The sequence below is a fragment of the Coenobita brevimanus genome, chromosome 18 (genome assembly GCF_032717465.1).
Source record: "Coenobita brevimanus isolate Jiangsu-jjx chromosome 18, ASM3271746v2, whole genome shotgun sequence".
NCBI lineage: Eukaryota > Metazoa > Arthropoda > Malacostraca > Decapoda > Coenobitidae > Coenobita > Coenobita brevimanus.
This window is the reverse complement of record NC_136971.1, coordinates 2,512,476-2,540,234: the sequence shown is the minus strand read 5'-3', so window position 1 is coordinate 2,540,234 and position 27,759 is coordinate 2,512,476. Positions and strand designations below refer to the sequence as shown.

The 27,759-nt window shown below is 43.3% G+C and overlaps 1 protein-coding gene across 1 annotated transcript in view; it reads right to left on the bottom strand.

Annotated features, from left to right (window-relative positions):
- The window catches only part of rad50 (DNA repair protein rad50), a 120,772-nt gene that overhangs the window by 70,938 nt on the left and 22,075 nt on the right, over positions 1–27,759 (bottom strand). The window contains exons 7-14 of the mRNA XM_080265983.1: positions 26,032–26,186; positions 21,830–22,001; positions 17,755–17,911; positions 10,236–10,440; positions 7,204–7,370; positions 5,725–5,818; positions 4,447–4,567; positions 3,592–3,680 (exon numbers count right to left, since the gene is read on the bottom strand). Coding sequence (XP_080122109.1) covers positions 3,592–3,680; positions 4,447–4,567; positions 5,725–5,818; positions 7,204–7,370; positions 10,236–10,440; positions 17,755–17,911; positions 21,830–22,001; positions 26,032–26,186 — 1,160 coding nt within the window. The remainder of the gene's footprint in view (positions 1–3,591; positions 3,681–4,446; positions 4,568–5,724; positions 5,819–7,203; positions 7,371–10,235; positions 10,441–17,754; positions 17,912–21,829; positions 22,002–26,031; positions 26,187–27,759) is intronic.

Sequence of the window (27,759 nt, the reverse complement as noted above, 5' to 3'; positions counted from 1 at the left end):
AAATATGTTAATGGGTATGGTTATAATAATTTAAGGGTAATTTTGTTGCTGATAAATGCCACAGACTCCCATGGCAGTGTGCACAAAGAAATTAAAAACCACTTCTGGGGCCTTTACAACACCATAAAACAGAACAAATATATACTGACCTACTGTAAAAAAAAACCTGTAATAACAAGTAAGTTTTTAATGGGTATGGTTATAATAAGCTGCGGTAAATTATGTAGCTGGTGACTTCCAAAGACTCCTGCGGCAATGTGCATCACGTGTACCCATATCCATTAAATACACAATTAACCCTCCACTGTCTCTGAAGCTATGGTGACCAAACCCTGATGACTTGTGTGATGATGATGATGATGATGATGATAACGATGACATAGATGATTATTAGCCATGAAGTTACTGATGACAGATCACTTGATGAGAGTTGATGCAAAGTGTAACCGCATGCCATGACGAGTCTACATGTCCACAGACTCGCCGTCATCTCCACTGCTGTCATTGTTGCCAAGGGGTGGAGGAACATCAAGGTCCACCACAGAGGAAGGTGGAGAGGATGCGGTGTCAGGCTCAGGCTCAGACTCAGGCAGAGGAAAAGACTCAGGACAGGTGGAAAGAGACGTCTCAAGAATTACATCATGTCTCTGTCTTGCAACAGTAACTGGGCAGAGAGTGAGACAGAAGTAGAGTGGCACAGTTGCACGGTGGCTTTGTACAGGGGTGGGAGGACTGGATGCGCAGGAAAGCACGGGAAGAGACCGATGCTGTGAACCAGCCATGATACTACCCCGCCAATTCTGACGTGTAAATTTTTTCATGAGGGACGAACCTGCAAACTGCGAGGCCATGAATCATTGGGGTTACCTGTAATCTGCCAAATTCAGTCATCACAGCTGCAGACATATGGGTAGAGAGTCTGAACTACTCTTACTGAACCTGGGTTCAACTCGCACCATGTCTGAGAAATTCCCCCCCCCCCCTCCCTGCCCCAGGTGGTAGTTGGGGGCACCAATCATTCACTCACTTGACACAGAGGTGTTTATAGCTGACTACACCAAGTGACAAGACAGTGGTTTCTTGTAAACCAGGAAACCATTTGCTACACTGGGCGGCAACCATATTATCAAATGATGCCTAGTGGTTTGGTAGGTTAAGACACTTCAACTGGGCTGAGCCTGTAGAGGGTTACATCTAAGGGGTGGCTGGGGTTTACTGTTCACATAATGCCACTCAGGGGCAGGTGAGGCTGGTCACTCTCACCTGAAATGTCGGGACTGAGTAACCTAGCCCCTGGCTCCTATGCTCCTTGTGGGACCAAAAGGGATTGGATGATCAACGAATGGATGTGCAAAATTACAAATGAAAAGTAATAATGGAAATATTATATATATACTGTATATATAAATATACACATGGATGTGAGACTATGGTGTGGTATGAAAATGAAAAGTCAAGAGTAAGAGCAGTGGAGATGGGACTGCTGATGAATGTATGTGGAGTACAGAGGGTGAATAGGATACGAAATAATGTGATTCGTGAAAGACGCGGAGTGAGGAAGTCGGTGGACACCAGAACTGAAGAGAGTGTACTGAGATGGTATGGTCATGTGGAGAGAATGGATAACAACAGAGTGGTGAAGAAGGTATATCTGAGCGAATTCGAAGGAGAAAGGAGGCAAGGTAGGCCAAGGAGAAAGTGGAGAGATATGGTGGATGAATGTGTGAGGAAGAGAGGTTTGGAAGTCGGTGAGGCTAGGGAACTGACAAGAGATCGAGCTGGCTGGACGAATGTTGTGAGAAGAAGTGCATGATCATGGATTTGGCACCCCTTTTTAACATGGCAGTGTCTGGATTGACTCAATCGGATATGTTTATGTGAAGCTATAGAACATGGTGAATGTTTTTGGCATAACCGATAGAGCCAAGATTCCAGGGGGCTTGAATGACGAGTGAATGGAAGCGTGGCCCATTGCACTGGGCAAATTTGGGGTGTCCAGACATTGATACTCCTCACCCTGCCCTAGGGTGGGAAAGGAGGTCCAGATGATGATGATGATGATGATGATGATGATGATGATATACCATACAATATTTTTCCACGCAGTAAACCTTTTTATTTTTTATTTTATTTATTTTCATCAGGAATACTTTTAATGCAAGCAAGAAGGAACCAAAGGCCAGAAGACCACAAGATTGTTCCCTCACACACACACACACACACAAATAGTCAACAGACAGCCAAATTCAAGATCCTTTCTTTTCGAGATGCCTGGACAGAATGCGTTCGAAAGACTGGAGGTCATAGGCAGTAAGAAATACTGACAGAGGAAGACAGTTCCCTTGCAGTAGGCAGCACCTCACTACAGCGAAATGCAGGGAGAAGTGTGGAAGCTTGGTTCCTGGATGGATGCCACATTAAATCTCTCCCCCCAGCTAACACGGGCACCATACAAAGTTCCAAATCACCCCATTACTTGGTTATATAGTTACCAAGCAGTGTTGAAAAAGGTTCCCTGGTTTACAGGAAATCATTAGGCTTGTCACTCAATGCAGAGTCACCTTAAATGGAGAGAAGAGTAAGAAAAGGCAACAGGAATAATATCTATCTATCTATAGCCCGACGCCCTAATCCCGCAAAGGGTGGCCGCAGACAAAACGCCTCCAAGTCACTCTGTCACCCACCAATTGACTCCCCTCCCCCCAACTCACCCCCCCCTCCCTCATATACCTCTCAACTCCATCCCTCCACCTCATCCTCGGTCTACCCCTCCCTCTCCCTCCCTCCACCTCACCTACATACACCCTCTTAGTCAGTCTTTCATTCTCCATCCTCTCCACATGTCCAAACCACCTCAGTGTATTTCTCCTAATCTTTTCAACCACATCCACATCTACCCCACAACGTTCCTTCACTTCTTCATTCGTCAACCTGTCCCTCCAAGTCACTTCACATGCTCCTCTCAAGTAACTCATTTCCACTGCTCTCACTCTATTTATAAAATAAATAAATAAAATAAGGATGAAAGAAGAAGTTGGCAGCACTATATCACGCGAGTGGATGCTGGGCACCCAACCTTCCACTGTTAATGATAAAACAAGGGAAACAAAGAAAATTAAACACAAGAAGAGAGAAGAGCTGCAAGGAAAAAAGAGTGCCTGCTCGCAGAACACATTTAAAACAGAATATTGCTACCAAATCAGCGGCAAAAGGGACCATGAGATGTTAATGTCAGATAAGTCCTGTGCAGCAACCACAGAGTCAACATCGAGAAACCAAGCAACAAAAGGAGACCATGTACCGAAATACTTCACTGGCAGGGTGCTGAGTTTAAACAAAAATACAGTTTTACCCCTCTTGCAGTGAATCCATTGCTTCTTACTGACGACACATAAGAGTACAGATAGAGTCAAGTGAAAGACTTTAGTATGCCTGGCCAACATTTCCTTCAATGCTGATGAGATTTTCTTGCCAGACCAATTAGGAAGTAGGGAAGCCTACTCTAAGCAAATCACTCAAGCACTAAAACCTGAGTGGCAAGATATTAATGTTAAATTACATAAGTCAATGAAATGTTGAAGTGCTACTTACAGTTAATTTCTCCTTCAGGTCCTTTGATTTATCTAAAGCAGATTCCAAGTCCGATCCCTCACAAATGTTGTCAATCTTGCTAGCCAGGTCTGGTGGGAAAAATAAGAATAACACGATTAGAAAATACAGCAAAGTTCACATATAATGTAATCACAGGATGTGTATGTATATATACATACATACAATGATACATATATATAAATATATATATATATATACTGTATTGTGATACCAACTGTAATGTATGGAAGTGAAGCTTGGACCTTGCTGGAGGGACACAAGTCAAGAGTGAGTGCAACAGAAATGAGTTATCTGAAAGGAGCATATGGAGTCACATGGAGAGAAAGACTGATAAATGGGGAAGTGAATGAGCATTGTGGTATGGATGTGGATGTGATAGAAAGCATTAGGAGAAACACTCTGAGGTGGTTTGGCCATATGGAGAGGATGGGCAGAGAGAGAGACTGACAAGCAGCATGTACGTGAATGACAAGGAGAAGGGGAGCGGGAGGGGGAGGCCAAGGATGAGATGGAAGGATGAATTGGAGAGGTATATCAGAGAGGAGGGTGTGAGCTGAGGGGAGGGCAGTGAAATGGCAGAAGACAGGGCAACATGGAGGTGATTTGTCTGTGGCCACCCCTTACGGGATTAGGGCGTCTGGGAATAGATGGATAAATAGACTTTCTACAGTAGTAGAACACTATTTATGGATCCCCCTGTATGTTGTTTATGAATAGGCAACTGAGCTACGAAAAGTAAAACTGCCATTAAAAATTACTCATTATGAAAGTGTGTCATGCTTCTGAAAGAGGTTAGTGGTAATCACTGCAATAAAGACATATGCTGATACTGACCTCGTATTTCAGCTTCTTTTTTGTCAATCTGGCTCTTATGACCTTTGATGGTGGTATCAAGCTGAGCCTTTCTCTTGTTCAGCACTTCAATGTTTTGACGTGCTTCCGATGTCATCCTTCTCTGTTATGGAAAAAGTTCCCAGTACAGTAGCAGACATCTATCTATCTATCTATCTATCTATTGCCAGACGCCTCAATCCCGTTTGGGGTGGCCACAAACAAATCGCCTCCAAGTCGCCCTGTCCCCCGCCATTTCACTGCCCTGCTCCCAACTCACACCCCCCTCTCTCATATACCTCTCCACCCCATCCCTCCATCTCATCCTCGGCCTCCCCCTCCCTCTTCCCCCCTCCACCTCACTCACATACACTCTCTTCGTCAGTCTTTCACCCTCCATCCTCTCCACATGGCCAAACCACCTCAGTGTGTTCCTCATAACGCTTCCTATCACATCCACATCAACACCACAACGCTCCTTTATATCCTCATTTGTCAGCCTGTCTCTCCACGTGACTCCACAGGCTCCTCTTAAATAACTCATTTCCACTGCTCTCACTCTTGACTTGTGTCCTTCCAACAATGTCCAAGCTTCACTTCTGTACGTTAGAGTTGGTATCACAATACTGTCATGTAGTAACTTTTTCACTTCCATGCTCACTTCCCTGTTTCTTATCACTGCTTTCAAGGAACCAGCAACCTTTCTTCCCTGCTGTACCCTTTCAAGCACTTCACCCTCCAAACTTCCATCCTTACTCATCACACTACCCAAATACTTAAACGTACTGACATTTTCCAATTCCTCACCATTCAACCTCACTGTACATTCACTAACTTCACCTCTCTCAAAGACCATTACTTTACTCTTCCCTACATTCATCTTTAGGTTCCGTTTCTTACACACACTCTCAAACTCATCCACCAAACCTTGCAGCTCCCCTTCGTCTTCACTCAACAACACAGTATCATCTGCAAACAACAGTACAGGGAGTTTCCAAACACTATCCTCTCTCACCAGGGCCACTCCAACATCCACTACATGAATGACAAAAAGCAGAATCCAAACCTACCATCCAAATCTTGAACAATCAAATATTAGATCATCACAATACATGAAAAATAAAGTACATATTCTAAATTCAAGTGAAAAAGAGATACTGCACATACTACAGCTACTTTTGACTGGCAGACTGTAACACTGCATTATCTGTGTAAGTCAGTGTTATTGGTGTAATGGTCATTTTGGGGTAATCCAGTGCACACCAAGTTGCCCATACTTACAATGTTTGAGGTACATGCATCCAACTTGTTTTTAATGTTCTCCTCTGGAATCTCTCCTAGAAGATGTTCCAGTTCATCAGCATCCTTCCTCTTCCTAAAATAACAAGCTACATTAACTTCACTTTGTGGACAAGAATATATGTGTATGTCTGGTAATGTAGACTCTCACAAAGAGAACACATTAATCATCATCATCATCATCCAGACCTCCTTTCTCACCCTAGGGCAGGGTGAGGAGTGGCAACATCCAGACAGCCCAAGTTTGCCCAATCCAATGGGCCATGCTTCCATTCACTCATCATACAAGCCCCTGGAATCCTGGCACTATCAGATATACCAAAAAACTTTCACTACAATCTGTAGCTTTACGTGAACATATCCCATAGAGTAAATCCAAACACTGTCATATTAAAAGGGGATGCCAAATCCCCGATCATGCACTTCTCACAACATTCATCAAGCCAGCTCGATCTTTTTCAAGTCCCCTAGCCTCACCGACTTCCATACCTCTCTTCCTCACACACTCTCCTTGGCCTACCTCACCTACTCCCTCCTTCAAATTTGCTCAGATATACCTTTTTCACCGCTCTATTGTTATCCATTCTATCCACATGACCATACCATCTCAGTACACTCAATTGATTCTAGTGTCCACAGACTTCCTAACTCTGCATCTTTCACGAATCACATTATTTCGTATCCTATCTACTCTCTGTACTCCACGTACGTTCCTCAGCAGTCCCATCTCCACTGCTTTCGTTCCTGACTTTTCATTTTCATGCCACACCATTGTCTCACACCCATACGTTAAAGTTGGCATTATCCGTCCATCCATCATCCAATCCTATGTTGCCCCATGAGAAGCGTAAGAGCCCGGAGCTAGGCAAGTTGGTCCTGACATTTAAGATGAGAGCGACCAGCCTCACTCATCCTTGAATGGCATTATATGAGCAATAAACCCCAACCATTCCTTGGATATAAACCTGCATCGGCTCAATCCGACTGGAGCGCAATAATTACTCACTAAACCAACAGGTGCCATATTCTTGTTATATAACCACCCTGCATAGTAAATGGTTTCCTGGTGTACAGGAAACCATTTGGCTTGTCACTCAGTGTAGAGTCACCCACAGGCTGAAGGAAGTGGAAAAAATGAAGGAAAGAAAGACAGAAGAGGGAGTGTAAAGTCACCCGTAGGCAGAAGGACAAGGAAAGAATGAAGGAAAGACAGAAGAGTATGGAAGGAATGAAGGATGGAGGAGAGGAAACGGCAAACACCCGACAGAAGCACTACATCGAGTGAGTGGATGGCGAGCTCCCCCACCTTTCACTTCAATCTACAGATTACAGTAATGTATGCTTGGCAATACACAAACACAAAGTAACATTAAAATAGGGTTCAAATTCACAATAATAATGATAATTTGCATTCAAACGTTAATACTATGTTCTTAAACTTGAATAACTAACATAACTTACAAAAATTCCACTTTGTTCTCCAGGTCCTTCTTTTCTTTGAGATGAATATCATACTGTGACCGTGCTTCTGCTTGACGGTTCATTTTTGTCACAATGCGCTTCATATCGCTCAGGTTATGATCCGCCTCCTGCTTTTTTCTTTTGGAACTGTTAATTTCCTCTATAATCTGAAATGAGGGCAGTTATTGTATTACAATTTCAGGGACAGCATTATTTCTACAGCACAAAAGGTACTTAAGTTCATTCATCTATTAAAGTCCCTCTCCATTCACCGGCACGTCACACTGATAGTAAACCTAGCTCTCAAGACTATCACTTTACACTCATAAATTTATTTTGAAACCACGCCACCCACACACATTCACAAAACTTTGAAGTAAACAGCACATATCCATTTTAATATCAGAGAACTGCATGGCATCATCTGCATACTTCATATTTAACATACTCCACCCTTCATCTTTCATCACTAGCCCAATCTCATTCCAAAAATTCTTGTCTGATCTCTCATAATCTAGTCCAGAAGTACAATACATACTATACAACCAATGGGTCAACTGCACACTAACTTCATGCACAAGTCAAAATAACACCTCATTCATTATACCATACTACAAGTTCCTCCTCCTGACATCCATCATTAGTAGTCTTCTTAAACAGATATGACTGAGTTCACCTAGCTAGGCCTAGAGCAGGATATCACCCAGTGCTCCTCACTTACCTGCTTGGACTTGGACTTGATGGATGCACAGATGACACAGGCCCAGCTTGTAGAGTAGGACCACAGAACATACATCTCTATCTATCTATCTAACTATAGCCAAAAGTCATCATCCCATAAGAGGTGGCTGAATCTGAGTTAGCTGTTTTACGGGGAGGGGCACTAACTCTCTGCCAACCCACCTGCTTACATGAGGGGAACACATATACCACACATAATTGGGCATTGCACAATAGTAGACTGTAGCACCGGTCGAGCAGGGTAGTACTCCCAAGGTGGAAGGAAAGCTGATGACAGGGAGAGCTGGTCTCCTGTTTCATCCGCCCTCAGGACTAGTTCCTGACCATCCCCTTTTGCTGAACTTTTTCAGTGTTTCAATAACACAAAGAGTAGGCCAGCATGCTCTCCAACACAAGTTTCTCTAACTGTCAACACCAAACTACATTCACACTACACACTACACTACCTTTTCAAGACTAAAAAAGAAAAATGGCATCTTATAACTAAGCCTCGGAATCCCCAGGGGTAGACCATAAATGCCCCCACCATCTGCCCCTCTCCAGGTGACAACTCAACAAGCTGCCTGGAACCACTGTCTGACTCACTTCTTCTTCATTTCTGCAACATTCGCGGCATTTCCTCCAACTTCCCCTATTGAGCACCACAGCTCCTCCTCTAAACCCCACCTTCTCTTCTTAACTGAGACGCTGCTGTCTGAGGCAACTGACAGCAAACTCTTTTCTGTGTCCTCCAACTTTCTCTATACTCATTTCAATGCCAACGGTGGCTGTTGTGTATAATTATGTACGCAGCGTCTTACCTTGCTCTCGTGTTCTGAACTTGATTCTTCTGAATCCTCTACTCTCTGGCTTCAGCTTTCCTGTCATTCTCTGACTAAATATATCTGTGCTATTTACTTATCCCCTAATTCTACTGACTATGAAAAATTCTTCGACTATCTTACTTTCAGGATGGAACACATCCTATCCATTTCTCCCTTCTCTGAAATCTCCATTCTAGGAGATTTCAATGTTCACCACCACCTTTGGCTCTCCTCTCCTTTCACTGATCCACCTGGTGAACAAGTCTACATCTTTTCTATCCTTAATGACCTAGAGCAGCTTGTACAGCACCCTACCCATATCCCTGACCGCCTTGGAGAACATAGTTGACCTCTTCCTTACAACTAATCCTTTTGCTTACAGTTAATCCTTCCTCTCTGTCGAGCTCCTCCGATCACAACCTTATTAACTTAACCTCTCCTATCACTCCGGTACAGCTTGTGGATTCTCCAAAGAAACGTCGATTGTGGCATTTTGGAGCTGCTGATTGGGATGCCCTCAGGCAGGACTTCTTTGATTTTCCCTCAAATGATTACTGCTTCCACGGCCAGGAACCATCTGAGAGCACCTTATGCATTACGAAGGTTATTCTCTCTGGCATGGAAGCATACATCCCTTTCTCATATCTTTTGACTAATGCAAGAAAACCTTGGTTTAATCGCGCTAGGCAATTGGTCTCGACATTTAAGATGAGAGTGACCAGCCTCACTCATCCCTGAGTGGCATTACATGAGCAATAAACCCCAACAACCCCATGGATATAAACCTGTACCAGCTCAATCCACTTGGAGAGCTTTAATTATTCACTAAACCACCAGGCGCCATAATTTGGTTATCTGGTTACCATCCAACATAGTAAATGGTTTCCTGCTGTACAGGAAACTATTTGGTTTGTCACTCAGTGTAGAGTCCCCATAGACAGAAGCAAGAGGAAAGAATGAAGGAAAGAAAGACAGAGGAGGGAGTGTAAAGTCACCCGCAGGAAGAAAGAAGAGGAAAGAATGAAAGACAGAAGAGGGAGTGTAAAGTAACCTGCAGGCAGAAGGAAGATGAAAGAATGAAGGAAAGAAAGACAGAAGAGTAAGGAAGGAAGAGAGGGAGGAAAGGACAGACACCCAAAGCAGCACTACATCAGGTGAGTGGATGGTGCGTGACCCAACTTACCACATACAGAAAAAGAGAAAGAGAGAGGGAGAAAAAAAAAGAAAAAGAAAACAACAATACAGCTATATCTCAAGTGGTAGACAATAATTCTCAGTCTGAAATAAAGTGACTGATTATCTCGATTATCATTAATACCTTCAGAGAAGCTTAGCATTTTCTTTTTTCTTGCAGTCACCTTGGATGAACTCTGGCATCAGGTATTCAGCAAAAATAAACAGACAGAAGAATGAGTAACTTAGTATTAAATGTTACTTTGGGATTATTTTAATGCTTGATTATAACTAATAAACAAACAGTGACTTCACCTCTGGAATGTTGACCTTCTTTTCTTCTTCAGCAATTTTCCACTCAACTTCTGCAAGGTTATTTTTAATTTCTTCTAAATTTGCAACAGCTAAATCACCCTCATTTCTCATCAGACTCTGCTTTGTAGCCTTGATCTTCCTGTTAATCTCATCCAGCTGACTGCCTTTGGTCTTTATGTCATGCTCTAAGGCACCCTCTTGTGATCTGAAAAAAGTTACTTTATATAAATGCAATGCACATGCAAGAAGAAAATGGTTGTCATGGAAAAAGGAACAAAGTTTGACACAAAATATTTTGTTGCTGTTGGGGTACAAGGGTCATTTGTATTTTATACATGAAATGCAATAAAGTAGCCACTTCAGCCAGGCACTCCTAGAGATCCTTTGCTGAGGTTCTGCTGAAGGTTTGTCTGTGTTGTGAGACTTCAGTGTATGAGGTAAGTGAACTACAAGACACTCACCACTTCACTCATCTAATATACTATAGCACTAGCCGTGTGTGTGTGTGTGTGTGTGTGTGTGTGTGTGTGTGTATGCAGCCGAAACTATGCATTCAAATTGCACCAAAACTGGCATAAAAATTGCAAAAAATTCACTGATGTGAAAAAACTTGGTCCCATCACAATTGAAAAACATTTACTATATTTAACGAGCGATCACATTTTGCCGGCGTCCGGCATAGGATCTCTGTAGAATTTTTTGCCCATAGCTATTACTAAAATATATTATTGCAGCACGAGAACCCTCCGCAGGAGCAATTGCAAGGGGCCTGAAGGGCCCACGAGCACTTGTTTGTTCTAAGATTTCTGCAGAAGTTATGTTGAAGGTTTGTCTGTGCTGTGGGACTGAGGTGCATGAAGTGGCTGTTGTGGTGTGAGGGCTGCATTACAATGAGGGAATGGTAGACTTTTGCTAGTTTAGAGGTACAGTACTCAAGTGAACTCTCAATTATCCATTGTAATTCAACCAAGTTTTGTGCTGAACACTGCAGAACACCAGATGTTACATAGTACCCCTTCATCAGTTCAACATTTGGCACTGAGCCACAAAGTTACTATCCATCTCAACCTTGTATCCTAAGAACTTTTTCATATGTAAAAGATGAAAACTAAGCATAAAATACAACACAGCATTGATACACTAAAGTAATACCATACACTGCGTCCCCCAAGGATCCGTTTAGTCCCCTACACTCTTTAACCTATACATGCACGACATACCCACACCCCACAGACCACAAATACACATAGCTTCCTATGCAGATGACATAACACTTACATGTACACACCAAAACAAAAACACAGCCACACACATCCTCCAACCTTACCTCAACACACTACACGAATGGTTCACCACAAACAGGCTCAAAATAGCCCCAGCCAAATCTACAGTGACCCTTCTCACAAACTGGACAGCAGAACACAGTCACAATCCACACCTCACCATAAACAACACTCCCCTACCACACAGACACAGACACAGACACACACACACACAAAATCCTTGGTGTAACATACGTCAATGTCATTTAAACAACACATCACAAATATTAAAGAAAAATTAACACCAAGACTAAGTGCCTTGAGGTCACTTGCCCATACAACATTTGGACACAACAAAGAAACCACCACCACAGTATACAAACAATATATACATTCAGTGATGAATTATGCAAGCCCTGCTTGGCCTCCTACCCTCACTAAAACACACTACAGATGATACAAAACAAGGCCCTAAAAATAATTACAGGCTGCACAGCTACCCACAGACCACCTCAATCACGAAAAAAGTCCTCAAAGTCAACTATTATCTAGACATGAGAGGTACCCAAAAGCCTTGTACGCAGCCTCCACAAACCCACAACATCCACTACACTACATGGCAGCACACCCACACACACCAAGGAACATCAAAACAACATCCAGCACATGATATCATACACAAATACTGTCATCTCTCCACACTTGCTTGCCTCAGACCAGTTTCCAGAAGCATATCCATACTCAAATCACTTGCCACTCCATTCAGTCACTTAGAGACAACACAAAGCTGCATGCACGGCCTCGTAACATCCACCCTTCTGAACCCTCCCTCCCTCATGGGGATAGGGTTCACCTGGCCAGGCTGAGATGTGGGAATCATCCAGCCCTCTTAAGTTATCAGAAGAGGCTGGATGACTCCGTTGCTGATGCCTCTCCAGGATGCAACACAGCACCCCATACTAACACATTATGGAAAACTGCATTGCACACAATCACCTACACCACCAACACAACATACACTCCTTGAGAGTTCTGTGGGAAAGCCCGGTCTCGGCTGTGGCCTTCCTTAACTCGTACCCTCCAGGTTATTTCGGGCCCCCCCACCCCCTTGAAATCTGATTTATTATTTTTTTTTTATTTTTTTAGTTTTTGCTCAAACATTCCCTTTTGGTGAGAAACTAATGAAAACCACCAAGAAAGTTGCTCCCGTCACCCCTAAGTGCTCCTAAGGTGGGTCCCCCCTCACCTCAGCCAGGTGTTCTGTGGCCAGGCTGGTGCATCTGCTCCGTTTTCTACAGTGGGAAGGAGGAGGGTAACTATTCAACGTCAACCTAAATACACATATTTAAATTTATTTGCTACAAAAGTAGATACACAGCAACAATATTGTGATATCTAACTATCTATCTACAGTATCTATCTATTGCCAGACGTCTCAATCCCGTTTGGGGTGGTCACAAACAAAATCGCCTCCACGTTGTCCTGTCCCCAGGCATTTCACTGCCCTGCTCCCAACTCACACCCCCCTCTCTCATATACCTCTCCACCTCATACTTCCATCTCACCCTCGGCCTCCCCCTCCCTCTTCCCCCCTCCACCTCACTCACATACACTCTCTTCGTCAGTCTTTCACCCTCCATCCTCTCCACATGGCCAAACCACCTCAGTGTGTTCCTTATAACACTTCCTGTCATATCCACACCCACACCACAACGCTCCTTTATATCCTCATTCGTCAGCCTGTCTCTCCATGTGACTCCACAGGCTCCTCTTAAATAACTCATTTCCACTGCTCTCACTCTTGACTTGTGTCCTTCCAACAATGTCCAAGCTTCACTTCCATACGTTAGAGTTGGTATCACAATACTGTCATGTAGTAACTTTTTCACTTCCATGCTCACTTCCCTGTTTCTTATCACTGCTTTCAAAGAACCAGCAACCTTTCTTCCCTGCTGTACCCTTTCAAGCACTTCACCCTCCAAACCTCCATCCTTACTCATCACACTACCCAAGTACTTAAACGTACTCACATTTTCCAATTCCTCACCATCCAACCTTGCTGTATATTCACTGACTTCACCTCTCTCAAAGACCATCACTTTACTCTTCCCTACATTCACCTTTAGATTCCGTTTCTTGCACACTCTCCCAAACTCATCCACCAAGCCTTGCAGCTCCCCTTTGTCTTCACTCAACAACACAGTATCATCTGCAAACAACAGTACAGGGAGTTTCCAAACACTATCCTCTCTCACCAAGGCCACTCCAACATCAACTACCCTACCTTGTACCTCTTTTATTACCCCATCCATGAACAGATTGAACAACCATGGAGACATGACACATCCCTGTTTCAAACCAACCTCCAAAGAGAAAAATTCACTTAGTTCACCATCCACACGCACTGCAGCCTTAGCACCATCATACATACTCTTCACAGCATTCAACAACTTTCCATCTACTCCATATATTCTTAACACTTTCCACAATCCTTGTCTATCCACCGTCATATGCTTTGTCCAAATCCATGAAAGCCGCATACAACTTCTTTCCCTTCTCTAGAAACTTTTCCACTAAAGATCTAAGAATGAATATCTGGTCTACACAACCTCTTCCCTTCCTAAAGCCTCCCTGTTCTTCTCCAACTAATTCCTTTGTTCTTTCTCCAACTCTGTTAATAAGTATCCTACCATACACTTTTCCTATTATACTAAGAAGACAAATGCCCCTATGATTACCACACACTTCTTTTTCCCCATTTCCTTTGTACAAGGGAATAATTATACCTGACTTCCAATCCTCCAGGACTCTACCTTCCTCCCAGGCCAATCTGCACATCTTCCCCATCCATTCTACTACTATCTCTCCTCCATGCTTCAGCATTTCACCACACATTCCATCAATTCCTGGGGCTTTCCCCAATTTAATTTTCTTCATTGCTTCCACAACTTCTATCCTACTGATTTCTTCCTGTCTTCTCGCCTCCCTCCTTCTCCCAGCCATTCCCCAGCCACTTATACTCGCATTACTTCCATCCTGTATGTTCAACAATTCCTTAAAGTGTTCTCTCCATCTGCTCACTTCTTCTCCCTTCTCCACTAGTAATCTACCATTTTTATCTTTCACTCCCCTGCTAACCTCACTTCCACCCTGTCTTACTCTCTTCACCTCCAGAACATCTTCTTACAGTCCCTCCACTTTCCACTCAAAGTCCTTCCAAATTCCTCATCCACTCTCTTCTTACTCATCTTTTCACCTCTCTCTTTCTTTCTACATATAACTCTCTCTTCCGCCTCTCAACTTCTTCCACGCCCCTATTTCTCATCCATTCATTGTATGCATTCTTCTTTTGTGCCACAGCTGTCTCACCTCTTCGGTCCACCACGCTGTTCCTTGCACCCTCCTCCATCTTCTCTTCCTCCCACACACCATATATATATATATATATATATATATATATATAAATGGGTGAAATTAACATATGTTCATAATGGTGGCACCCATAAATTGCTGATTTCTGGCACACTTGACTAGCTGATACTGCTGTTTCCACTACATACACTAGAGAAAGGTCTCATGCGTCTGCCTGCCACGAATCACCCGCAAAATTTGAAAAATGTACACGCAATATGCCTTGCAATTGCAAATCGTATGGCATATGAAGGCGGGTCCATGGCAACTATCGTGTCCTGTACCGTCGTACAACGTACGATGTCGGGAGGGTACGGGTTAGGGACTCTGGGCTGTTCAGCCAGACTGCCTAGGGAATAATTAAAGTACTACTGTATAGTATTAATACTACTACTAGCTCTCCCCAGCTATTCAACAGGGATACGTTCCATAAAGAGTGGTTGAATAAAGAATTGGTCAAATAACAAATCTATTTTTCCCATAAGACTGTTAAGGAATGGGGGGGGGGGTTAGGTTCCTGACCACCTTCGTCATTCAAAAAATATTCAACAAAGATAGAAAAAATACCGATATTAATCATTTTACACCTTTTATTTATTAAACATATGGAATGTTTTTAATCTACAGTATTTTATTTCTAACACAATATTGTGGGGAAAAAAAAAAAAGTAGTCATGATCATAACTGTGTAATGCAGCATTATCGACCAAATCTTGACTCTTTTACATCATGCCCTGAATGAAAGAAAATAGACAAATAATGTGACCTCTTTGCACTGCTTTCTCCTTCCCCTACCTACCCTCCCCCCCCCTCACTCAACACCCACACCCACTTTGCACTGCTTTCTCATTCCCCTACCTACCCTCCCTCACTCCACCCCCACACCATTGCTCATCCCTCTACCCACCTTCCCTCCTCTCTCTGGCCCCTCCCTCTCAGCCCCCTTACTCCACTGTGACTTGCTATGCATAAAGGAGCCAGCCTGAGGCACGAGGTACCGGAGGATAGGTGATTATTTATGACCACAACTGTATATACAGTGTACAACATCAGAATACTCTCTCTCCTTCTCTCTCTCTCTCTCTCACACACACACACACACACACACACACACACACAAACATTCATCCATCCACCCATCATCCAATCCTACGTTGCACAACGAGGAACATAGGAGACCGGGGATAGGCAAGTTAGTCCTGACATCTTAGATGAGAGTGACCAGCCTTACTCATCCCTGAGTGGCATTATGTGAGGAATAAACCCACACTACCCCTTGGATATAAACTTACACAAGCTCAATCCCCATTAGAGTGCCTTAATTACCCACTACACCACCAGGTGTCACAATCTGGTTATATGGTTACCACCCAGCATAGTAAATGGTTTCCTGGTGTACAGGAAACCATTTGGCTTGTCACTCAGTGCAGAGCCACCCATAGGCAGAGGGAAGAGGAACGAGTGAAGAAAAGAACTGCCTTTCCAAGCTTTCAATCCTGGCCAACACATCCCGGTGTAAATCTTGCTCCTCACCTTTTTTCATCTGCCAGGCTTCTGGTCTTACTTGACCTTACTTTTGTCCTAGTGCTGTCTTGTTTGGGGGTTGGAGTCGAATGCTCTACCGTTTTCACTTATAAACATGGTCACTGTGGTTTAGTTACTAAGATATCCATCTTACAGGCTTGGCAACTTTTCCTTTTTAAAACAAACGTTTGACTCCACTAAATTTTTTGCAAGGAGGTGGAAATAAAATTTGAGATGTACTCCCTGTTAATGAAACAGGTGAAAGTTTAGCTACATGAGTCCATCATGTCCTCTCTACTAGTGAGAATATATGTATGGAAACAATATGACACTCTCTTATACATCTGCCCCCAACTGGCATTTACTCTAGGGCAGAAGAACAGGCAGAATTCAAAATCACAGAAAGAAAAAGCATTAAGTCAGAAAACTATCAACAGCTTGCACAAAAAAACATGCCATATTATCAAACACACACCACTCAAGTTCTTTGAGTCCTAGCTTCACCACACAAACATGACTATTTGCATATAAATTTCTGCAGCAGTTATTCCATCAACTATCCTATCATACTGCTTACAAAGGCTCCAGCATGCTTGCATGCGTTGACCTTGGTCACCTAATGGCAGCTCTCCACAGTGTTTGATCTCTGGCAGTCACCCTATTCAATCACTTATCCCAGAGGTCACACTCTATGACCTCATCATTTTCTTTTATTTGTCTTTATCTGCCCATTTTTTTTTAATCTGCCTCTCCCAACCCTACCCTCAACATTCACATCTCTCACCTTCTGCACCCAACTGTCATCTTCCACCCTCCCAACAGAACACCAATACATTCAAGTCCCACCCTTCCTCTCAACTCTTTAGTTGCAATGCAGCCCCTCCCTCCTTCCCTTAAGCCTGGCATTCAAGGATGTGCTACACATCCATCTAATCATTGTCATTTTGGCACTTTTAAGTCTACAGATATCCTCTTCCTTTACTGCCCAGTTCCACTACCATACAGCATTGCACTCATCTTGAAAAATTTGGTGCCTTTTGTCATGCATTTCTCCACACACACTTCATCCATCCGTATTGATTCTGAGGACCTTTCTAGCTTCATAAACTTCAATGCTTCACTCTCACTCACACACTTACCATTTTCATTCTTATCTTGGCCCATTACATCTCCTCCCAGCTTCTAATTCAGTCATACGCACCCTTTGTCACTACATAGCCATCTACACCCATTCTCCGAGTGAAATGTAATTCATGTACTGACACCAGGTATGAAGATAATCATACTACTGCATTAAGCACTTAACAAGCCTTAACACTTACCGCAAACTATCAATATCTGATTGTAACTTTTCTTCCTCCAGCTCAAACTCCCTTTTTCTGCTCTGTGTTTTCTTACGTTTGTCCTCAACAAGTGTCAGTAGCTTGGACAACACAGATTCAGCCTGATCATCACTGAAGTCTTCAATGCCAGTGAATTCTGGAAGAGAGAAAAAAAAAAAGAAGGGGGGAGAGGAGGGTATGAATGAATTATAATAATACCAACAATACAGCACTAACTGATGATCTTTTGTTTGTAAAATGCCAAATGGTTTCCTGTACACCAGGAAACCATTTACTACAATGGGTGGTAACCATATAACCAAATTATAGCACCTAGTGGTTTAGTGGGCAATTGCGGCACTCTAATCGGACTGAGCCGGTGAAGGTTTATATCTATGGGGTGGTTGGGGTTTATTGCTCAAGTAATGTCACTCAGGGATGAGTGAGGCTGGTCACTCTCATCTTAAATGTCAGGACCAACTTGCCTAGCCCCGGGCTCCTATGCTCCTTGTGGGGCAACATAGGATTGGATGATGGATGGATGGATGAATTGTATTTGGTTTGGGGCAGCCCCATTTTTCACTGGAAGGAGGATCCTCTGTTTGGAGCCATTGTTGATGGATGCTGATGGTAACTCACTAGGCCTAACAGCTGGCTTCTTTTTTGATGATGAGGTTTGAGAGGCAGCAGCATGCTGCTGCTTCCTCTTCCTCTCACCCACAACTACAGTAGCTGACACCCACTGTAAGGTGACAAAGCAGAAATGAGTGATGGTGAAGCAATCAATCTAGGCTTGGTATCCTGCACAGTGGCAGCCCTACCAGAGGCAACCACATTCTTTTGGTGAGTCACAACCTTGTCACAAGGGGCAGGAGCAGCGTTCTTGTTTCTAAGGTAATGCTCGGAGGATGCACAAGGTGACAGTATGCATCTAGCTGTTGTCTCTGTCTGCTGTGAATACAACCTTCAGGCCATCTGCAGAGAAGCGTGGAAGCGGGAGGCAGCTCCACTCATGGCTGATCTCCCATGCAAAAGATACTGTCTCCCCCAGTAGTCACTGTCAAAGGCATCCCCTGACTAGGATGCCTGCTGCAAGCGAGTGCCTTGAGAGATGGGTGGAGCAACAGGATCTGTACTATAGCATTGCTGGGCTTCTTGGCGACATGCCAGGGCTATGGCAAAGGAGACCCCAGGGCGGATGAACAGCCCCTTGACCTTGTCCTCTGCCTCTGCGAAAGAAAGCTGCTCACGGGTTCAGATTGATAGGACCTCATTCTCAAATTTGTAATGGTCACACTGGGTTGATGAAGCTGGATGAGCAACATGGCAATTCAAGCAAGGGGGGGAAAGGGAAATGTTCCCCCAGGCTAGACCTTATTAGATTATGTAGCCCTGCTAGGTGACAGGAGGGCGCTACCCCTCCCGGCATGCAGCTACCCGGCGTGGCTCGAACTCACGAGCCCCCGGTCCCGAGCCTGAGGCTCTACCACTGAGCCACTCTGCCCCCACAAGGGGGGGGAGGATTTCAAACAATCATTCTCATGATGATAGTCACCACCATAGTTGGCACACACTTGTGGGAGACCCTGCAAATTTCTAAAACAGGGCTGACTAACATGCCCACACCACTGTCAGTGGAAACCACTCCTCGGCCCCAGCACATAGGCCTTAACCTGAAGATGGTACAAAGCTGCACTGAAGACATCGGACCATGTCTGTCAGTCAGACATGAAAATAGAAAACGGTGTGTCTGTCAAGATCCCGTTTTCACTTTCTTGGTCCATTTGCCTTTCACCAATCCTGGTTTGCCAGCTCCTACAGGAGGTCCTCTTCTGAGTATCTAAGGAAATCCCTGGAGATGAATGGTTCAGGGTAGCATGATGGGCAACCACCACTTCTTTGGAAGCCAAATCTTTGACATAATGGATGAAAGGGCTTTCACTGCCATCTCTGGTTTCAGCAAGGAGAGACCCATCTGCCTGTGGGATAGCCTTTTGGGATGACCTTTAAGCCTTGACCAGGCCACAGTGGACTTTTAACACATTTTGGTCTCATAAAGAAGAACCATCAGCCAGCTTCAAGACAAGGAATTTCTCATAAGTCATCTGACAAAGAGACACCAGGAATCATCTCAATGGCAGGACTGAAAGTTTTCTTAGGGGGCTTGATGCCTCTTCTTCAAGTTCTCCTCCTACCTTTACTTCCAGTAGCCCAAAATGGTTCAGGCGTTACTGTGTTCGATGGAGTGGGAGGAATGTCCTGTGAGCACTCTATAACTCCTGGAGCCTAAGAATGAATTGGCAGCCCCTGGCCTGGAGAGGAGTCTTCTAAGGATCCAGCGGGCTTGCAAGGTTCATCAACAGGAGATTTAGGACTCCTGTAGTCAGACATGGGGTAATAGTAATATGTAATAGTAATAGACTGTTACAGGGTTTTCAAAGTAACAGTAATAGTAATAGTAACAGATCACAAGTTCCTGGCTGTAACAGTAATTGTAATAGTAATAGAAGGCAAAGTAATAGATAATTGTATATTACTTTCCCATTAGAAACACTTCTTTAATACCATTTACCATAATCAATAAAAACAGCCTTCTGACCTTGGTTACCTGTTGGCTGCTCTCCAAGCTGCAGGTACACCACAGGAGACCGTGCAGAATGGAGAGTGGTCAACAGGCCATCAGGTGATCTAGACACACTTGTGCATTCAGTGGAACAGCCTCCCAACGATAATGAAAATAAAAACCATTTTCAATTTAATTAATACCGTTATCATAAATAATATATTAACAGTAATAGTAATACTAACAGATGACCAAATAATAGTATTAGTAGTAGTAATAGATGACCACTAAAGTAATTATAATAGTAATATAATAGAGCACAATTGAAATTAATAGTAATAGAAACCCTGTAATAGACCTCATGTCTGCCTGTAGTGTCCAGGGTTGGCAGGAGGAGAAATGTGGCCAGTGGATGACTTGTGGGTCTGGCCACATGGCACATGAGGATCAAAGCTGGGGGTGACAGCCAAATAATAACAAAAACAGACTTTACTCCCTCACTTCCACCCACCACAGAGCCCAACAAGGGGAGGTGAAATGACAGATCACAGAACACCTGAGAATGCCAAGGAAAGTGGAAAAATATACGTGGGTAACCACCACACAACCAGATAGCAACTCTGGATCAGTAGAGTGCCAGGCCATGTGGTGCCCACTTGACCCTAGCCAAAGAATGACCAGCTCACTGACTCAGTCAGCCTCGTCAAGCTACCTATTTAGGTAGACCAGGCGAATCAGAAATGCGTTGCTAGCCACATGGCCCACTATACGGCATTGCTCAACCACCAGGCAACAGTCTCTTTAGCATCATAGGATGTACTGGTGTTGTGATGGAGGATGACAAGTGGGTGCGAGGGGTGGGAGGTGTTAACATCATGGGTAGGGTTGTGAGAGGCAGACCAAAAAAGACCTGGGACAAGGTCAAAGAGTGTGAGCTCAGGGATAGGAGACTGAACAGAGAGGCTGCCAGAAATTGCGTAGCATGAAAAGCTGCCATTAGGTGACCAAAGCTGGCACATGCAAGCACATTGGAGTCTTTATAAATGATACAGCAACAGTGATATAGGGAACTTCATCCTCTAAGCATCCATCCTTACTCATCACACTACCTAAATATTTGAGGGCACTCATATCCTCGATTTCCTGACCAGCCAGCTTGAATATGCACTACGTAACTTCATTTCTCTCAAACCCATTCCTTTATTCTAGTTAAATTCACCTTCTGATGCTGATTCTTACATACAATTCCAAACTTAGTCATAAAGCCTTTAAACTTCCATTCACCTTCCCTTTACAATACAATATTATCAACAAACACCAGTATTGGCAATTTCCAAACCTCACCTTTTCTCACTACAAACACTACAGCATCCTCTACACCTACCTTGTATTTCTTTTATAACAATAACAACTGAGTTACACGCCTTCATTCTCCAGCAGTGATGAAGCATTACAGTAAACAAAGGAGATGTAAATGTTATATATTCAATTTCTACTACAGAAATACTGTACCTGAAAAGCAAAATTCATCAACAAGGTGTGTGATCCTTGTATTTCTCTTGCAGATGTTGTTTTTGAATGTAGTATGCACTGCATTCAATTCCCCCTGCTTTCTCTGGGCCTCTGCTATCTCTCGTTGTCGCGCCTGAACTTGTCTCTCTACCTCACCCATCTCACACTCTACCTAGAGAGAATGCACAGCATATTAAGTATCCATTCCTTTCATCAAATGTTGAGCCTGCTATGGTGTCCCTGGTAAGTAGGTGGAGTGCCTTTGCAGAATCCATCCAGGAAACAAACCTCCACACTTTTTCCTGTGTCTTCTTGTCATGAGATGCTGTCAACTGCCAGAGAACATTAGTTCACTGAACGGTATGGCCATGTAGGGGCAGCTGCTTGCCTGCAGTTGATGGGTCTGCTCAGCCACAAGACCAAGGATGATCAACAATAAACAACCCTATCCATACATCATCAGAATATTAATATCAAGTCCATGCAGCATACTTTCTGTCTAGACACTGCTGCTCCTCACCCTGCCCTAAGGTGGGAGTGGAGGTCCAGATGACGATGATGATGATGGCAATCTTCAATATCATCATGACATCATAATATTATACCTTTCCCACTACTAGGAAAACAAAATTCAACTACCAACAAAAAGGACAACATAGTAAAACCCCACCAACTTGGATCCCTCAAACTCAGACCCCATGTTACTTGGACAAAAATTCTTTGTGGACAAATTTGATATAACTTGGATGAGCTTTAAAACGTCACCCTGCACATTACACCATGAAGTTCATGGTTTGAAGGAGGCCTACAGGTTGAGGTGACTGGTGCCACATTTTCCTAAGCAGGGGGCACTAGAACAGACATGAAGAAAATGAGTGTTCTCCAAAAACATGCAAGGCCTACAAACATTGCCAGCAGGCGTCATCTTTCGTGGGCAATTTTGTAATATTAGCCTTGCACTCATATGTATCATCAAATGAAAGGTACCAAAGAAAATAGTTAATATATATTTTATTTTCTTGATGTAATTTGTATGCACCAGATCAAACTGAAAATGGGTAAGTAGCGTGTGTGTGTGTGATGGACCAAAAATTCTGATCAAAAGATTTACCATTCACTTTTCATTTATCTTGTCCTGTTGCATTTTAAACAATGTTATTACATATCATATAATTTCATATCGTTTATAAAGGCTCCAGCATGCTTGCATGCAATGGTCTTGGTCACCTAATGATGGCTCTCCGCGCTGCTTGATCTCTGGCAGCCTCCCTACTCGGTCCCTTATCCTTGAGGTCACACTCGATAACCTCATCCCAGGTATTTTTCAGTGTCTCTTACAACCCTACCATTGACGTTCACATTTCTCACCTTCCGCACCCAACTGTCATCCTCCATCCTCTCCACTTGCCCAAACCATCTCAATCTATCCACCTTCATCACAACACCAATACACTCCAATCTCATCCTTTCACTCATCTTTTCAATCATCAAATCACAAGCTCAGCCCCCCCCCCCAGGCCTCACATTCAAGGACACACTACACATCAATCTAATCAATGTCATATCTGAAGCAAAAATTTATTTGCGTAACTGTTTTCACTTCTGTACCACCATTGCTGATTGCTTGTAGCTGGTGGTGATATCACTACATATAATTCACTTTGTTCGGCTTGTTGAGGTGGTGGAGGGCCTTGAATCAGACAGAACTTAGTGGCTATTCTACTTTCTCAGTTTTGTTCACCTTTGTTCCCTTCTATTCCCACGATTTGAGGCTTAAGAAAATGTGGCATGGTGCCTACACAACCATTTGGTACAATGACGAAAATAACGAAATTTGAGAGACAAGACCACCAAATGTCAGAAGCTAATAACTTAATGGCTTTATAATTATTAAAGATATCAATAAAGCAGAATTACATGAATGTGCATTATCATTAATAAACTCCCAATTACCTGTCATTGCAATATCCGGACCAATGCAACATGTGGCGCTTCTGGCTCGGCTCCATTAAAGCAATATTCGGCAAAACTGTGCAATACCTGGTGCTGAAACAAGTCGTGGCTGGTGGTTCCATGTAATATCTGGTGCTGTGGTGTACCAACCAGCTCGTAATCAGTAGCCAACTGGCACTTTATCATACTATTTCTGTAATGTATCACTATTTTATTGTATTTTATACTAGTTTTCATCTTTTACTCATGGGAAAGTTGTAAGGATAATGGGTGGACATGGATAGTAACAAAATATCCAGCCTGATGCCAGATGTTGAGCCAATGGGGGGTATCACGCAATATCCAGGGTTTCACATTATTCAGTGTAGGGCTTGGTAACCATTTAACCGTGGTTTTTGGCAGGGTTAAGTGGCCCCCAGATTCCCTCATCTAAAATCATTTCACGGCAGATGTTGCTCAGCACCCCAACCAAATGGACAGATTCGCATGGCCACGTGGAATGTGAGAGGTGTGAATAAGGAGAGCACGACGGTGAAAGTGGTGAATGTGTTCAAGAGTGTAAGATATGTCATGATGGCACTGCGTGAAACAAAGATGAAAGGGTGTGGAGTGGAGGAGTGGGAGGGTGTGAAATGTGTAAGACTGGGCATGAATGAGTGAGGAGGATGCAAGGAAGGAGTTACTTTGTTGATGAATGAGGTGTGGCAGAGAGGAATGAGAGATTACAAGTTAGTTCGAGATGCATATATCAGTATGTCAAGTTCAAATTTGAGAAGGACAAAGTGGCAGTGATTGCAGAGTATGCACTGCGTGATGACAGGAGTGAGACAGAAAGTCAAGTTCCGGGATGAGCTAGATGAAGCAGAGGGAGAAATGTCCAGGAAATATAAAGTTATCATAATGGGCAATATGAATGGAAGAGTAGGCACTGGTCCTGAGGATGACATAATGGATTGTAATGGAGTACAAGGAGAAAATGATAACGGGAAATGACTGAAGGATATGTGTCACGAAAGGTTGTGCATTTGTATTGCGTATTTCAAACACAAAGATGCACATAAATGTACATGGTATAAAAGGAACGGGGATCATGTTGAAAGGAGTCTGATTGATTACGTGCTCATAGAGAGGTCAATGGTGGGAATGGTTGCTGATACGAGGGCCGTGAGAGGACGATGTAGAGGTCTGTCAGATCTTATGATTGTGGTATGCAAGATCAAGCTGGGAGGAGTGAGGTGGACCAGCAGAGAGAGGAGCAGTCAGGGAGAAAGACTGAAAGTTAAGATGTTGAGGATCAAAGAAATGGCAGATGAATATAGGACCAAAGTAGCGGAGGAATTGGAATCAGTGAATTGGAATGAATTGGATCTGGACAGCCTGTGGAATGCATATAGGGATTACTTAATTAGGAATGCTAAAGCAGTGTGTGGTGTGGCAAGAGTAACAACAAAGAAGAATGGTATGGCACGCTGGGATGAAGAGGTTTGCAAGGGCAGTGGAGGAAAAGAGGAAGTGGCTAGAATGGTTACATAACAGGGGTTCAATTGAAATAGGAACTGAATATCCTGAGAGCAAGAAGCACGTAAAAAGACTAGTGAAGAGGAAAATGAAGGAGGTAAATAATGATCTAGGAAGAAAAATGAATGCAAACTACTCTGAAAATAGGAATTTATTCAGGAAAGAGGTGCGGAAATGTAGAAGTGACAGAGGAAAGAAATGTGAAAGTGTGAAGGATGTAAGTGATAGATTATTAACCAATGGGGATGAAGTAAGGATCAGATAAAAATAATATTTTGAAATCCTGATGAATAGGAAGAGAGGGAGCAGAGTGCCTGTAAACATGGCAGATTTGGGGAGTATGCAGAGAAGGAATACAGCATTAGGAAATGTGACACTCACACAGTTGAAGAACGCTGTGAAGCAGGTAGTATTAAAGTATCTAGTTTGGATTATTAACCTTTTGACTTAGTCTTTTTGCTCTATGCCCAGACTTTTGCCCATTTGTGGCCTGTTTCATGTAACTTAATGGTAGAAAGACAAAAATATGACTAATACTTTCCATACCACATCTTAAAGACTAGCATCGTACTCTACTCTACTATTAAAAATCAGCATTCATGACAGAAAGATGGTGATTTTAAGCTGCTGGTATAAAAAAATAAAGTTCCTTTATTCCATAAGCCAATTACAGTTGCATCTAGTTAAAAGTCCCTCTCAGAAATAACATCAAAACATTGAAGCATCTATACCTTTTTTATTTCCTTTTCTTTTTCTGAAAGGTTCTGTTGAAAATCTTGGATCATAAACTCAAGTTCATGATCAGAACATGTGACCTGCTCAGACAGTGACTCTCTCAACTCTGCTTGGCTCTCCCTTAGTGACTTGAGCTGATGCTGCTTCCCGTCTGAAAGTATGACAATAAAGAAATCAGCAATTTTTCTATAACTGACAGACCTACTGTACTAGGATCTGCTTGGTATGTGATTCATCAATATATGTGGCATTATGGTGTTCATTTTATCATTTACAGTATATGATTAATTTACCAAGCCATCACAATAATGACATTATACTCTGGATTACAAGTATATAAATAAGTTAAGAGCCCCAGACCCCAACACTCCTAATAGGGGAATAACAATCTATGGGGGGCATGTAGCACCCATCTAGCAACAAACTCTCATCCCTTTTCTGTCCAACTCTTTATACGTATTCAGTCTAGCAGTCACATAGGACAAAAAACCTGAGTCCACATCGGTGATGTTTTGATGGCACATGCTGAATAGATAGATACCAGACATCCCCAGAACAGAACAACTTGTTGATCACCACTTTCTGAAACAGCCGGAAATGTCTAGCAAACGACTCCTTGAGCATCATAAGGATGGGCCTCATCTTCCACAACCTGTCATTGGGTGCTGGGTCATAATTCCTGCCGAAATGCGGTAACTTGAGAATGGCACGGTACCTCTCATTGGCTATATATTCCCCAAAGACAGATGTGTGGACGATTTCATCCACTGCCCAATAATCATGGAACACATCTTTTTTCATGTGGGCCAACATCACTGTTAGTGAAAGCCACACATACATTTCTCCCACCTCCACTCCCGTCTACTCCATCATTTTTGAGCTCTCGCTCACAGAACCCTCCAGCTAATGGACAGAGATAGTGTGGTGGAAGTTTATTTCGTCCACCAGCTACTGGATAATAGTGGTGGTAAAAATTGCCTGAAAGAAGGACAGGATTGATGGTGTTCCTGCTTCCAGGTGCTCCCTCCGTGCACCTGCCCCTGTCATATCAAAGGCAGGTATTGCTGGCTTGAAGTCTTCATCCTCCTCCCACACAAGCGTCAACCTGCCGGCGCCAGGACTGGTAGGGTGTGATGTTGCCACACTTATATGCCTCCTAGGACCACAAGCACGTCCAAAGCCAAGAGCAGGGCTGGGGGACGGAAAGGAGAGGTGGACGTGGAGGTGGAGGTGGGGCAGGACAAGGCTGATGACACACCTGAAGCAGGGACTCCCTGAGGTGATGCTGGCTGACCACGCTGACAACGTACTACTGCAGACCTCAGTCTCCCCACATATGAAGGTGCAGGTTGTGTGGAAATGACCCTTGAGGTGCTTGGTTGTTGTGATGAGGGCCGTGGCTGGGAGGGACTGTGATGCACTGCCCATGAATGTGGTGGTGAGACGCAGCGGCTACGTTTGTGGAGGGATGTGACCATCTCCATCACCACCATCTCATTATCTTTCCTGTAATGTATCTGTTACTCTGTCTTAGTAGCTCAACAGATTAGTAACACATGATTTTCCTTTTCTGAAACCAAACCGTCTTTCTGTTATCATATTGTGTTCTTCCAGATGATTTACCCAAGCTTTTCTTATAAGTTTTTCTAATACCTGCTTACAACACTGGTTAGTGATACTGGTTGGTAGCTGAGTGGATTTTGTCTATTCCCTTTCTTGAATAA